This window comes from Cinclus cinclus, chromosome 5 (assembly GCF_963662255.1).
Source record: "Cinclus cinclus chromosome 5, bCinCin1.1, whole genome shotgun sequence".
Taxonomy (NCBI): Eukaryota; Metazoa; Chordata; class Aves; order Passeriformes; family Cinclidae; genus Cinclus; species Cinclus cinclus.
Window position 1 is genome coordinate 43,358,909 of NC_085050.1, and position 16,491 is coordinate 43,375,399.

The window sequence follows — 16,491 nt, forward strand, 5'->3', positions numbered from 1 at the left end:
CTGAGAAGACTAATAAAAATCACTATTCTTGGTTTAAAATATAATTTGCAAGCAGCAATAAAGTATGGATAGCTAAAGTATGCTTTTTACTAAAAATCTGTTCCCAGTTTAGATCAAAATATGCTGATGACACATTACTGGATTTCTCTGTATATTTTAATTTCAGAAAGTTTCTTAGAATTATTTCTTAGGTTTGATTACTTAGAGCAAAACATTATGAAACCCAGTCACTCCCATTAAGTGTATGAATTGAAGTATTTTCAGGCTTTTTTCCATAAAGTATAATGACTCATGTAAACCCTTAATACAAATAATGTGTTTAATTTAATTCAGTCAGGGACATTATGTCCTTTATTTTATAATGGCTCTTAGGAATTTAGATTGGTTTTCAAACATGTGTTTTATAAAGTAACCCTACCAGGCTGGAAAATATTCTACTGTATGATATTCCTAGAGGTAAAAAAAAATTAGCTAGCTTACATAAAAATTTATTTAGACTTTTCCACTGTAGAAGTAAGCATGTTAGGGCTAAGTTCAACTTTACTAATCTTGTTGCTGTCTGAAAAGTTCAAGATTGTCAAGGATTAAATACAAACTTTCAACAAACCATCATTTCCTGTTTGAGAACTTCTCTAGTAAGGAAATACAGCTTTGTCACATATTGCAATATCACACAATTAGTGGATTTATCATTCATGTGACTGTCATACTTCAACTGTGACTGTTGAACCACACTACCTATTCCCATTAGAACACACAAACAGCTTCAGACAGCTCTTTCCTTAATTCTGCTAGTGAGACAAGGAAGAAGTCTGGCATAAAATGTTTCCTTTAATCTTTTCCACTTATCTAAACTTGATCTTGACTTGCACAGCCTTTGATAACAAGATTGTAATCCTATATACAGCTCTTCAAGACTAGAAGGAAAACAATTATCTTATCAGAGGAACAAGAATCATTATCTTGGCTCTGTTGCATCACTAGGTTTGAACACCACACTGGTGAGGATCTGGTACAGCTGCTTCACCATGCCCTCTCTTCTAAGCCTAGTGCTGTATCTGCTGCAACAGTTTTCTTAGCAATTTCAGAGTAGTTGCCAGAGGAAGCCAGCACTGTTATATGCCTTTTACAGATGAAGACATTAAAGCATTGGGAAGTGGAATGGAAGATCACTAGTCACCTGTGAGATCTGTGGCATAGCCAGAAAAGAAGGCCCAAATCCTAAGACCCAATTTGAATCTTTATCACTTCCAGGATAATACAGCCTTTCATGTGAAGAAGCTCGTGTTTTGGTGTAACCTTAGATTAGGGTTTGTCTGCCTCTGCATTTATGTAAGTTTGACAGTCTTGAGAAAACAGAGCTCTGTCGTTGTTGCTGCCAGAACTGAGGAAGGTGACACATTTCTGCCTGGCAGTGGAGGTTGCCAAGGGGAGTCAGTCCAGTGATGTAATCAAGGACATGCCTAAGCCCGACTCCAGTGAAATTTGCCTTATGGCTCACATGACTATTAAGATTCTGCTAAGGGTGAGTGAGTGTAAGTAAATACAGAAGGAAGGGACAACATCAAAAATAGATTAAGCTCAAAACAGCCCCCTGATATTGCTGAGTTAACAACTAGCAGGCCATGTGCATCAGAGGTCTTACACAATGACTTGCAGGCACAGTCCTTTGAAGGCAAATGCCATTATCCCTTTCTCTCTCTCTGTTATTTTAGCAAGTGATGCCCTATTTAATGTTACAAGGCTCCTGTAAGAATTACTACTGCCAACACACAAGAAACTACAAGGCTTTGCTCAGAATCCCACAGGTTAGATCTGTTACATCTATGTTCTGTGCCTACAATATATTTAATTTAACCACATCATAGAATCATATCCTGAGCTGGAAGGGACCCACAAGGATCATCAAGTCCAACTCCTGGTCCTACACCATCATGCCCAATACAAGCCTCATCCCTTCATGGGACTGTCCCCCATATCACAGCCTCTCCCTCAGTGGACATGACCTCCCAATCCTGTGTGTGTCCCCCCCACAGTTCCCCCAGGCCCTGTGCTCACCTCACCTGCATCCCTCCTCCCCAGCACAGCTCTCCAGCTACACTCTGCAGTACAGGATCCCCTGAACCAGTGCTGCACCAATACAGGACCTCCCATTCCCATTACAACTCCTCAGTGTGGCCCTGTGCCCATTGCCCATCTGTGTCTCCATCCCAGTGCTCCCCACTGTCTCTCTCCTGCTCCACATGCTCTGCCACCTACCTTCCACCCAGCTCCTCCACTTATATGCTTACCCTCTGTATAAAAAATACTTCTACAAATATTTTTCCCCTCATAAATATGGCTTATTGTATTCAATCTAAAAATAGTATTTTATACCATTGATGTTTCATTTCATGATGTTTCTAGTCCCAAGAACTATGAAGTCTGGTGCATTAATTTGTATTAACCATATGAACATTGCCAGCATTACACAACTTTTCCATTTTTTTGCAATCCAACAAAATCATTGACTGAAAACAAATGTAGGCTTCACATCAGTGGAACTACATTAATAAATATTTTTTTCAATACCTGTCTCCCTGCTGGTAGTATATTGCACATAGGGTCCTGGCTTCTCCAGAGCCTTTTCCTCCAGAGCTGGCACCATCCAAAATTCTGGATTTACAGCATATCTTAAGAAGGCAGGAAAACAAAGCCTCCATGTTCTATGTCCAGATCAAGCCAGTTCACATTAAAGATGTTAATAATTACTTAAAACACACTTAGGATGCTCAGAATATTTGGATTCTTAACTAAATTACACAATTCTTTGTGTTTGTTTTGGTGTTTTAATTTCATTTAAGGAGGTCAACCAAAACCAAGGTTTTCCTCAGTGTGTTTTCAAAATTACTTGACAAGTAAAACCACATTCTCTCTGCAAATGCAAATAATTAGTATTTTTTTTAACACTTGCAATACATTTTAGTAATGTTTTATTTTAGCTTGAAGACTATACACAATCTGGATATTTCTAAAACGTACACACCTGTTTCTCAGATGGAGTTCACTGAGGACTATGCAAGCACAATTGCCTATTTGCATTTGTCACTTTGCAAAAACTGTTCCAAGAAAAGCCATTTCTTGCTGCACGCACAAGCAGCTCAGATCCTGAGCTTTTTAGTCATTGGGCTGCCAGAAAATTAGCCAAACAGGCCACATCTGTCCAGTGCAGGACTCCCTAACTAAATAACTATGGTACAAATTTCCCTGCAAGTCCATTATCTGATGATCAGTGAGTACTGTTAACCTCTGCCTGAGGTGGCTCTCTCTAGTGTGCATCATCAGATTTGGTATCATGCATTCAGAGAATAGCATCAAATGGAGGAAACCTTTAATTCTCTCTATAACTGCACCCAAGCGAAATAAATATTGCAGGTTGGAAATCATCAATGTAGTGTAGTAGCTGCTATCTTATTTTACTCCCATTAAAGGGACCAGAGTTGCTAAGAAAATATGAGGTGTGCTTTCCTTAGAATTTCTACTTTCTGAAACCTACATCATTACTGTCTTTCAGTTTTTTCAGTGCACAACACACCACATAGAACACTCCTGTCTATGCTGTAGCACTGAAAAAAACACCCTGGGTCACCTTTCCTTGCTTTTATTACCAATAGGATCATACATAAATTACACACTTTCTTTGCTGAGAAGTATGGAATAAAAGAAGAAGTAATCATCAGGCTGCTACCTTCTTTTTGTCCCCCATATGTCACTGAAGAGCTTCACATACTCCTTGTAAGATGTTGTGTTTGTCTGTGTGCATACAAATATCCGCATACACCCTTCTGTACAATCAGAGTACTAATGATGTAAAGGTTGTTAAGCTACTCCAACCAGCTTTGCTGGCCACTTGCTATCCTCGCATAAGGCATCTAAGCACCCAGTATGGAACATGTTGTCTCTTCTTGGTGTAACATTATCATTACTGCTGTGAAATTCTCCTATTAATTATAACATGTGGCTGAGTCAGGGGTTTCCACGTCACAGCAATGGAATTTAGACTAAGCTACAGCCAAACTAAGTAGTTTCATGAAAAACAATGTAACTTTGCATTCCTTTGTAGGACAGAGTAAGCTCAGTAGAGTCCACATGGTAACTCGTACCTTAAATTTTCCATCTGATGAGAATATGCTAACCCACTTGTTATCATAGTCTGCAATAATGATGTCACCGCTGGGATGCACAGCCACTCCTGTTGGCCGCTGCAGCTGGCCAGGAGACCTTCCTCGTATGCCAAAACGGCTTTTGAACTGACCATCATTGGAAAATATCTGTAATAGAAAACAGGAATTTTAAAATTACGTCCACATTATGACCATCACCTATTTCCTGGAGGTTAGACTTTAGCAAGTCACTAATGAACACTATAGTCAGGAAGAGAGCTGGGAATATGAACCATTTTTACCCAGTCCACGTTTGAAAGTGATACATCTAATTTAAGAAGACCCTAATTTCAAGACACTAATTGAACTGTTTCTTCAGTGATCTCAAAGTACTTCACAAACATTAATGAATTAGCTTCACAATATCTCTCTCAGGGGAGAGGGAATGGTATTATTCCCTTAAACTAAGGCACAGAGTGACTCAGCCACAGTCAAACACTAAGTCTGTAGAAAACATAGGAATATGTCCACTGGTTGTATCCCCAAGCCAGGTAACTAAACACTGAAGTTCCTCTGAAAAGGCTGCAAATTACGAAGCATAAGGGTGCTGATGAATATTTTGATTCTATCTCTTTGAAAAGTCCTGGAAATGAGTTCTCATGGCATGTGGCTTGCTGATTCTCACATACAAGAACAAGCCACATACTGCTGCCATGTTCTTTGCTACCACATGGGCAGCCTGGAGACTGATGACAAATTAATGGTAAAAAGCATACATGGCGAGCAAAAAAACCCCAAAAACCCAAAATACATATTTGAATATATCAAATATTCACACAAGTTACAGAAGCCAAGAAATTATGGGTGTTGTGGTGCTACCACAGAAAAGATTTCATCATTATATCAGAAAGAGAAGTTAGTTAAATAGACTAAAAGCCACTTGAAAATGACATCTATATGCTTATTTTTCTATTTGTACTTCCTAAAAATATATATTTGTGGCACCTTGCTCTAGATTTACATTTGAAAACATGAGAATGATAAAATTTACAATGTAAAATTACATTTACAAAAAGGCATTTTTCCAGATTATTGCACAACTTATTTTTTCATTCATTGCCAAACATCATAAGGAATGGAAGTAAATCCTGATTATATACTAGATACAGTATAGATCTGAAAAAGATAGCTGTGAGTCAAGATGATAGAAAGTTAATGGATGATAAACTGAGCTTCCCTTATAATTTTTATCTCTGCCTGAATTGTACAAAATGTGTCTTTCTGAGACTATAAAAATGGCAGAGGTGTGGGAACAAGGAGAAAAACACTGAAAGTAGCATATTCTCATACCTGTACACACTGGTTGTTGCTGTCTGCTATTAATATTTTTCCATTTGTAGATGCAGCTACACCTTGAAGATTTGTAAATTCTCCTTTGTTTCTTCCTTTGGTGCCTAAAATTGAACACAAAGCAATAAGAAATGAGGTTGGAGAGGACTAATCAGTGTCCTGGTTTAAGGTAAATTTAGGGAGTCCTAAATTGTCGGAACAATCAGTTAGGACCCAAATGCCAAAACATGCAATTATCACATTTCTGATAAAAGGATTTTATTTTGAAGAGTTATTCTCACTGCTACAACTTCAAAGAACCCTCTCAGTAACAGATATACAATTCTACTGACAAGAGGGATTGTTCTCACTCTTCAGTATGTGTGTCACCCAAGCCCCCATTAATGTTAACTGCCTCTTTGGCCTTCCCAGATCAGTGTTCACAAATTGCCTCTTGCACAATGGAAGTTGTAAAAGGTTTTTACATAAGCAATGGACTTCTTAAAACTGCAGATCTTTGTTCTACTGAAAGGGTAGTTAAATGGACAGTACATGGCAACATAGAAAGAGGGGCTAAGATAAGAACTTGGACAGATGGCACAGTTTTAGCTATGTCTCCTCAGTGAAATCACAAATTTGAGATAAAACATATCACTTTCTGAAATGGATGGAGCCATTTCAAGTCAGGGAAGTTTCCTATTCTCTCATATATAGTTTGCAGTCATAAGTTTCAGAAATTCTCTTATCAGGGAAATTCAGATGAAGAGTTATCTTTGAATGAATGGGACTTGTGGGCCGATGACGACCAATGCCTGCAGATTGAATGCTTCTGGAGAAACCTTGGATTGTTCTAATAAAACAGTGTCCACACACACACAAGTCTCATTTTAACCCAGGATAAATGCACTTGTGAGTTACATAAAACTTTAAGTCTTTTACCCGATGGTAAGGTAGTTATAGGAAGTTACAGGTAGTTAAGGTGATAAGGAGTTGTACAATGTCATTTTTTCACAAAACTTCATTAAGTTTAGGTGGCTTTTTACTTAGATGTTTGTTCTGAGACATTCCAAGGGGAGTCATAGAGCAAACCGATGTCTTTAAAAGATCTGCCCCAAAGTGGCTGGTCCAAATTACACCTGGAACACAGGAACAGGATCCAAATTCCTGATTTATTTGTAAAGAAGGATCAGGGGTCTTTAGAAAATACTCCAGTTATGATCTTTGACTCCAGGGTTATTCATAATAAAGGACAGAATTCTGAAACAAAACAAAAAAAGCCCACCAACTCTATAAGCTGTCCTTTCCAAGATATGGATGCAGCGCTGTTTTTCCAGGTGAAATATTTTTGCAAGCATTCACTGGCCATGTATCTGGCATTAATTGGTTCCAATATATGGTTTTAACTGAAAAACTTGTATTTCATTTTAGTCAGTCCAAAATATCCTGGAGCTCAGTGATTAAAACTTTTCTGACTGTGATGCCTAATATAAGACATATATATCAGCTCTAATTTGTATTTAGCTTTCATGAGGGATGTGCATGCTCATAACAACTCTGCTTTCTTCCGTGGTGATGGCAGTGGGATGCATATTTCCTATCACTAAGTAACATTTAATTTCTCTGCAGTCAGTGCTGCAACGAATGTCCCATTGTTTCAAGACTTATTTTCTTCAAATCCATCTGCTTCATCCTCTAAACAAGTTAAATGCTTCTCAGTTTTTGTACTGCAAGGGAAAAGTACATATTCAGGGTATAGTGAGTTATATACCAGTTACATTACCCATACTTGAGCCATTTCTGTTAATTCTTTCAACAAGCAGTGCCTGAGGGATGCATACAGCAGTTTTTTTCCAGCATATGCTAACGACAAGTTTCCTTTTTGCTTCTTAGCCAAAGAGAAGGATGAAAAGAGAGAAACATTCCTTTTACTACTGAGAGTATAGGGAAAACACTTGTTAGAAAAGAGGACGCATAAGCTAGAGCATCTGGAACTAACTAGCACAAACGATATGAAATGTATGCTCTTTAACCTTAGAAAAATGTTCTTGAATGTCAAGGAATTTTGTGTTTAAAGATAAGAGAAACTTATATAAAAAGTTACTCAGAGCGTTCTTCAATGGAAACTTGTAAATATACATCAAAGGAAAAACTGAAGAAATTACCCACAAATGTCATAATCACATTTCACAATAAGTTTAAGAAATAGCAGTTTATTAGCACCATGTGTAGGTGAAATTCACCTCCATACAATGCCCTTGTATTTAGCAATTTGCAGCTATTAAGCCTATCACCTAGCTCCTAATCTGTATACAAGCCCTTATACAGTCCCCTCTGCAATGGCAGAAATTCCTCTGCAGAAGAAATCTTACTTCCTAATGTATGTTCAAGAGGAAATCAGATAACTTTGAACTTTCCATTTTGAATAATTTACTACAGCAGCAAAGATCTGAAGCCAAGCACAGGCACTTCAGATGATGAGAGGAAAGCCTGTAGGAAAGCATATCAGCCTCTGGAAAAGCAGGCTTTTACTACTGACTCTGCAATACCAAAGGATGATAGCTCCCTTCTATAAGCAGAAATTCCTTCCTTATGAACATACCTGCCTAAGAGAGAGTCTTCAGCAAATCTTTTACTGCAAGATACTACCCCTCTTTATCAAGGCATTTCATGTTTTGTCTTCTCTTCATCATGGTCAGTCACCCATCTCTCCTTAGCCTAGGGAGGCACCAATTGCACAGGACTGGAACCAGTAGGAGCCTCATTCCAGTGTTTCCCAAGCAGCCTGGTTAACAGATGAAAGCCTGCATCTTTTGTGACCATTGTTGCCCAGATTTATCTCCCTGCTGTTCTGAGCTACTGCAGAGCACAAAGGAGAAAAAAAAATAGATAATTTTACTGTAAGCTGCCTGGAACTGGGAGAAAATGAGAGATTTCAAAAGGAGAAGACTGAACAGAGTTATTGGAAAGCAGATCTGTGGCCTGTGGAATATCTCCTTTCATACCGTTTTTGCATACAGATGATGATCAGAGCTCTTCTAGCCCTATCTAATTCCTTCTGGTATTACTGAGCAGAGCTTGCACAATTAATTAGCCTGCTAAATTAATTTAGCTTTCAACAAAGTTTGCATTTCCTGCTCAAGACGATTCTAGCACACATAAGATGCTTCATAATTTCAATCTTTTACTCTTGAGCAATAGAGGCCATACTGAGTCTCATAAAAAAGAAGGAAAAAAATAGTCTAAAAGCCCATTAACAATGACAGGAGATGTTAAAAATTACATCATGTAACCGTAGTAAGAATCTGCTCTTTAAGTCCTGGGAATCTGAACAATCTTGTGCAACATGTATTTTTGATGCTCATAGTAAGAGGAGTGTTTTTTTGCTTTCCAAGTTTTACTAATACAGATAATAACACCCCTGCTTGCTAACCTGGATTCCCCAGCTTCCTAAAACACAAATTAAAAACATGACAATGCTTCTAGCAGGAAGGGAATAGATTGGGAGAGAGAAAATCAAACTGTGGATATATCAGGAAGACTTAAGAGGTTGTGAGTGGCTATAACCTGTTATGTAGGTACCATTTCTTTCCTGCCTACAGCACTTCAAATAATTCTTCTTGGACTCTTTCCCATGTGGTACAGAACAAAAACAACAAGAACAACAACAACAACAAAAACAAGCTAACTAAACAGTGTGGAAAGGTCTACATACATACTGCATAGACAGGTACATCAAGGAATTTTCTTGTTTCCCAGCTTACTCTCTTTTTCCTCAGAGTACCAAAAGATATTTAGTCAAATGTTACATTATGAGGCTGTGATGCCCCCTCTCATAACAGATGCAGCTGAAACACAAAAGTCTCTGTAGTAAAACTGCACTGAATTGTCAACCCTATGTGCTTACTGTAAAAGAAATGTCAGTCTTTCTAATCCAAGTTCCCACCTAACCTTAAGTTTTAAAATCAGTCAGTCTGTCGGTTGAAAACACACTGTTTGTAGCCTTTAAAGAGGAATGAGTAATTCAGTAGGAACCCTGGCAGATGTGTCTACACACTGTTGGTTGTGAAGATGGACTGATTTGTGTTAATTTGCTTTACACAGCATCTGCCCCTAAAAGCTTGGCCAAGACCACCTCCAAGCCCTGCTCATGCAGCAGAGCCCCTGTCACCACAGAAAGGCATGCACAAACCTAGGGGAAAGTGAAATCTGAAGTTCTTTGCTGCTACAGCAAACTTAAAATAACAAGAGTCAAATTCAGGCCAGGTCTCTGTCTTCAGCACATCAGAACTATGCTGGAGACTTTGCCAACAACATGATATCAAGAGTTCTACCCTCTCTGTCCAATATAGGTATGACTGCAATGCAATGCAATGCAATGCAATGCAATGCAATGTAGGCCTGGCAAAATTCTACACTGACCATCACAACCCCCTAGAGTTCACAGTGAGCATCAGAGGGACTTGGGCTAATAACCTGGAAAAGGAAGTCCTATTTTCCCATTACTAGGCATTCCTACTTCTACAGCAGGGAGGCTGACCCAGTGTGGTCTCTTCCAACCTTATTTCTTTTGTGATTCTGTGAAACACCCAATCAAGAATCCCTTTGCTCCCTCTAAGGCTGTTTTTTAAACTGCACTAAAGCTTTTATTACATAGACCTTGTTTGTGAGTTTTTATGTGGAGTAAATTCACAGTAAGGCTCCTATTTGCTTTCAGCATTGATAACAGACCAGAAGATGACATTCATACCTAGTAAGGAGGCTGACAGAAGTTTTGTTAAAGGCAATTTTCTTTTTTTTTTTTTTTTTTTTTTTTTTTTTTTTTTTACACATTAATGTACCAGCTAAACTTAGGTGCTCAGTTACATGACTGAATGGACAACTAAACAGTCTGAGGAAAAGGAAAATTGGAAAATTGAACTTTCTAGCAGAGGGAGAACTCTCCATCTGGCTATATCTGATGCCAATTTAAATATAAATAAATGAAGAGGAAAAAAAGCAGTTAAAGTGGGAAATAGCACCACTACTGCTAAATGGTATCAAAGAATGCAGTCACGAAAAGTGCCAGAAGGGAAAAAATACCAAGGCACACAGCACAGCATGGCAGGGCTAGAATACCAGATGGGGTCCTGAGCAGGGCAGCTCATGACAACTATGTCTCTTAACCCTTCTTTGAAGGACATGAAAGAGATTTACCAGGGACAGTGGAAGTGGTTGACACTGTGAACACCCCTCACCTCTGCTCAGCATGGGTCTAAGGTACAAAAGCAGGGTAATGAAAGTGAGGCACTCTTACTTTAGTGCTTCCTACCAGCTGTAGAGCTAGCAAAAATCATTGGGCAACAATTATTTTCTAGATATCATAAAAACATTCTTGTTTGCATTTGTATAACTAAGGACATGCTATGCAGATCTGCATGGATACACTCTTAGTGATTACACCTGTTTAAACAAAAATAATAATTTGAGGATCTAAATATTGAGAGAGGGAAAGAAGTTGTAGAAATACTTTGCTCTTGTAAATAATGAATTACACGAAGGTATGAATGTGTAGTCAATAATGTGACCTTGGAATGTCTGAATAGAACCACATGCCATTTTAAAAGCCACAAATAACACAGAATTGGCAGAAAATACAATGCACACATCCCCATGAACAAAATGAACTAATGTTGTATTAATGCTATCTCTTGTTAATACTAGCAGGAAAACAATCCCCTACTAGGCAGCTGATTAATTTACTTGTGCATAAAAGCCCATACATCAGCATACATACAATAGCACACTCCACAGACTTGGCTGTCCAGAGGAATATTACAGCATGATTCTCCAACACAGCTGTATGAGCTTCTGGCAGGCCAAATAGAAGATTTATCTTGCCCAATTAAAATACAGACCCAGATTTTGCCATGGCCATTGGAGGAATTCAGCAACGGTTCAAAAAAGAAAGACACAACTGTGCTGGAGAACAGTGATAAACTTTACATTACCTCATCAACAAATGAACCAAACCTTAACTTTTCAAAGTGAGCTGAAACTGGAAGCAAATGAACTCCATAAAAGCAATCCTTGTGAAAATGTCTGAAGTTTTACCTGTCTCAAGAATTATACATCTTTTGGAAAAGTGCAAAACCCTAGAGCATTACAGCTGTTGCCAGTGTAAAAGAGATTACAAGTGACCTCGACCGCTAAGTCACAGTTGTACTAATTTCCAAAGAAGAGGAACAGCCTTGCCCTTAATGAGTTGCACCTGTAACTAATAAAGGTAAGTGTGATAAAAGGATGGGTTGGTTGGCAAGGGGATCTTGGAAGAGATGGGCCATCTGGATGGCTGGAGACACAAAGAAGAATGAAACAAAGGAAAGAGTTGCTGCAGTAAGGTATGTGTAATGAGGTCAGTCTGGGCCTGATGGGGTTAGAGACTGCAGTCAGAGACTGCAAACCAATACTTGCAGATGGAGTCCAGTAGGAAATAACCAGTAGTCAGTGTCTGCAGCTGGACCCTACAGGAGCTTACTGTAGTCAGAGTCAGGATGGCGAAGCTGTAAAGAAGAACTCGTATCCTTTTTGTGATGTTCAATGAGAATCTGCATCTTGGCTTGCTTCTAACTCTAAGGAGAGGTCTGCTGCAACAAGCTATGATCTTTCAGACAACACATACATAAGCCCAGAGGAACATCTTTGTGTAGGGTCATTCTGTGAAATGAGTGGCTGAAAACTGAGAAAAATTCCTCTCAGCTCTGTTTTTTCTGTAAAATAGAGATCCATATATCCCAAATGTGAATGCTCCAAGGAATATCATGGATCAAAAGCTCTGAGACATGCATAAGTCTTATTTTAATTAAATACGTCTTCCTGTTTTGAGTGGCAAAGAAGGGGAGACAGTAGAACTCAAAAATAAAGCATGTGGTCATGGTTGTATCACAACAGAATTAAAAGGCTCTGCAGTTCTGGGAAAATGTTTGAAACTTCTAGAGTTTATGGTATGTTGGAGAGAGTAGTTTAAAAAAAACACCTAACAAACCATACCACTATTCTGTAGTCAAGCCAGAAACTGCTCACTAGAAGTAATTTCTGCTTCTGTGTCCCTTGCAATCTGCAATTACTTTAATCCATACCAAAACATGTAATATGATTATTAAAGCATTTTAAAATATCCCAAGTCAAATGTATCCATTTCTCAACTGAAATCCTAATTAAATATTTGCTGCAAGCTACTTTTGAATTGTGTACTTCCAAAATGTATATATTAACAAAAGTCAAGAGGCCTAATGGTAATACCAGGTTGCTCAACTTGCAGCTTTAGCTTTACAATAACAAAACTTTTTCATTCAGTTTCCCTGAACTACTTTTAAGTATGTCAACAGGTAACCAATTCACTTACCTATTCTGAAGATCAAATCATCTTCAATGGGATTCTCTTTTCTTTTGCCAGTGCTGTACATGCTCGCAGGCCTCTTCACAGCTTTCTGCTTCACATGACCACTGCCTGGTGATTTAACACGTCTCTTAACCCCTTCAGTGGTAGGAGACACATCTGTTGACCTGACCACTTTAAGTTTGAACGGGCTGCCCTTGATATGCTGATCATAAAGTCTCAGTGATAAAGTGAAGTCCCCTTCTTTCTGAACAGTATACAGAAATTCATAAGTGCCATTTTTGTTGTCAAGTATTTCTCCATCTGCTACACTTCCATCAGGCGTGCTCAGTTCAGCAGTGAGGTAAGCATTCCCAGATTTACAGAGCTCTCCATCTTTATCCTTGGTTGTAATGGTAACAGACATGGGCTGTCCGATCACTGTCTGCCTCAGTCCCTCACCAGTGGCAACTGTCTCAGAGGCAACAGCATTGGTGGTTAAAATAGTCCCCAAGTTGTGAATGGACTTCTTCAGGCCTTCTGTTTCCACTATGAAGTCCAACTGATCATTTTCACGGGGCTGTAGTGGGAAGTCCCGCTCGGCCAGTTCATTCAGCTTGTCACTCATCTGCTTCTTCACCAGCAGCACTTCAGTTTCAGTGCCATGGTTGAGGGCTTGGGCTGTAAAGTTGCTGCAGCTTTTAATGCTTTCCTGTCCTTCTAGTAAGGTATCCAGCTGTGTCTGAAGGACCTGTGTGAATTATCAAATGCCAGATTAGCATCATGTTATCGGACCTATCCCAGGAAGATGTAGCATCTAAAGGTCTTTGTAGGAATCCAAACCCTAAAATAAGACATTATAAATTAATTTAAACCTTCATTTTAAAAGAAGTAGCACACTGATCACCAACCTGTATTTAGAATACAATGCTACAAACACAAAAAAATACCCTGGTTTGGGAATTCAAGACTTTACAGACCCACTGTCACACTAGACTGAATTATTGCCCCACCTGTCTTGCCTTGTATGGTTTTGGGTTTTTGTTTTGTTTTCCTTCTGTTTTGTTTTGGCTTGTTGTTGTTGTTCAGTTTTGGGGAAAAACAGAGCACCAAATGTAGAAGTTTGAACCCTGCTCCATCTGTCAGCAGTCACAGTTAATGAGACAGCTACTGGAACTGAGTTGTGTTCACAGATGCAGAGATATTTTGGAGTCATGAGGTCCATTAATAAGAGAGGCTGCAAGAAACTTCTTGGTACTGTTGCTACAGAGCCAAGGGAGTCTGTGAATTACTCCTCTATAGAGAAGAACAAGAGGGCCTCAAAACCTGGATGCATATCCATCCTGAGGAAAAGTGGGATTCCTGAACTAAGTAAGTGAAGAAAGGAAAAATCTCCCTAGCAGAATGTAAATTGATTCCTCACTTTCAGCAGGCAGGAAAGCAAAATACACAGAATGGGTTGTGGATAGTGGAAAGAGTTGGATTGAGTAGCTGGAATGTTGGTGGGCAACAAGTAGCCACTCCATCTTTAAGACTGTGAAAGAACTTCGATTACAGGGTCAGTTCTGGCCCTCACTCTAACCCATGAAAGAGTATTAACCTCAAAATTGCTAGGTGTGGGCGCTGGGCTTTTTTTTTTTTTTTTTTTTTTTTTTTTTTTTTTAACTGATTTCGTAATTCATTGGAAAAAAGGACCCCTGGATTATAACTGCCTAGCAGAGACATTAATGATAGTCAAGAAAACATTGCTGTTGCTCCCCACTAATTTTATCAGTCTTCACTGATAAAATCCCCAAATGAAGGTACCCAGTCACAACACATTTGGTATGTTTTTCCTACACAGAAGAACTAGGGCACACACATGATTGTGGATTAGGGAATGACCATCACTGTCATAAATAGTATTGAAACTTTTTGATTTATGTGAAGTAAACTTAAAGACTGGATGTCTTTATCGCTATGACATATTCTTCCCTTGCTGAGACACACTATACAATGACACTGAATACTAAAGACATTTTTTTCTGAATTTTCCAAAGCTTTAAGCTTTTCATCCACTGGAGAAAATGCAGGGTCAGGTGTTACTGATATGGAAAATAGATAACAACACAATCTTTTGTAATTAAAACAGAATTAACAAATTTCAAATAATTTGCTTTTCTAGGCACATATAAACTTCTCAGGATGCAATACAAGGCATTTCTAATCTGTTTGGTCTTCATTCAAAGGCATGAGTAGATAAAGAGAGAGCATAACCAATAAGGTCCAAGGGTGATAAAACCCCATAGGCTTCAGATAACAAGCCACACACTAAGACACAATTTGCAGCTATGTTTTAAAATCAATACCTTCTTAAGATGGTTTTCTTTCATTATAAAAATGAAAAATATTAAATACTAACATAAATAATATTTGAAATGCACATAGAGTATTTTACATCTTGTACTCTTGCAGTCCATTGGCCAACAAACTGAACTGCCGACTGTTTCTTAATAAAGTGTAGCCCTTTCATTTTTTAAAAGTATATGATCAGAGTGATTGTATTTTGCAGAACTACTGGGCATTCAAAATTAAAATCCAGTTTCAGTTGGGGTTTTTGTATTCAAACAGAGTAGATGCCTCTTTTAATGCTTATGTACAACTTCATAAAAACTTGATTGTCTAATGCTCACAGTTCTTATTTTATATCTCTTTAAATAACAATAAGGTAATTTAACATCATATTCTATTTTGTGTAGACTGTGTATACATACAGAATATATTCGCTTGCTATGGAAGTGTGACATTGTGAATATATTTAGATGAACCTGGGATCTAAGTCCACATTATTGATGCTCAAACTGCTGCTTAGCTCTGGAAAGCACAAAATTCTGTGCTCCAATGGTTTTGGGCTCCCTATGTTCCTAAAAGTATCGAACTTGTGCATATGTTAATATTCCTCCATTTCCACAGGCTCAGCAGTTCAGTACCTTTCTAAAGATGTTTTCAAGCCTATTCTACATCCAGGAATGCAGCATTCCACTTCAGACATCTGGAGATGATCAAGCCGCTCAGTAATGGCACTCTTGAAACAACAGTTATTGATGGTATTTTCTTAAAGGCAACTTTCAGGGAGAAATATTTCTTTATAAAGCAGAGAACTGATGCCCAGGGAAATAAGGACTAAATTCTTTCATTTTCCTGATTCAGACCTAATAAACCTCAACAAAGTCTCTACCCACTGGGTTACAGGCTTTGCTTTGTAGAAGTACAGATTTTCTTCTTGTCCAGGTTTGAAACACAGGTGTTTGCTAAGGGAAGCTTCTGCTTTCCGTTGGACTGAAAAAAAAGTGATTCTTCCGATTATTATGATTTTGGAATTAAGAGAGCTCTCAGGCAAAGATATGGGGGTAGGAATAACAGTTCTTTACTAGTATATCTAACAAGACAAACAAGAACAACAACAGCTATGAAATTAGCCACAAACAGAACAGTAACTCAGTCCAGTGTTTTTTGGCTGCAGGCACCTTTTCCCTGAGCTGCAGTTCCCGGTGCTGGGGGCGGGCAGGTCCCGCAGAGCTGCAGGAGGGCTGGGGGTGATGGCAGCGCTGTCCCAGGGGGAGAGAGAGATGGAGAGAGAGCCCTCCGCTCACAGTGTTGGTCCCAATGCTCAGTAGAGTGCTGGAT

The 16,491-nt window shown here is 38.7% G+C and overlaps 1 protein-coding gene across 5 annotated transcripts in view; it reads right to left on the reverse strand.

The window, feature by feature from the left end:
* TRIM2 (tripartite motif containing 2) overlaps positions 1-16,491 on the reverse strand; it is a 43,637-nt gene that overhangs the window by 12,434 nt on the left and 14,712 nt on the right. For all 5 annotated transcript variants that reach the window (XM_062492897.1, XM_062492896.1, XM_062492894.1 and 2 more), the window contains 3 exons: positions 12,853-13,576; positions 5,493-5,596; positions 4,143-4,310 (listed from right to left, as the gene is read on the reverse strand). In XM_062492897.1, the coding sequence (XP_062348881.1) occupies positions 4,143-4,310; positions 5,493-5,596; positions 12,853-13,576 (996 nt within the window). The remainder of the gene's footprint in view (positions 1-4,142; positions 4,311-5,492; positions 5,597-12,852; positions 13,577-16,491) is intronic.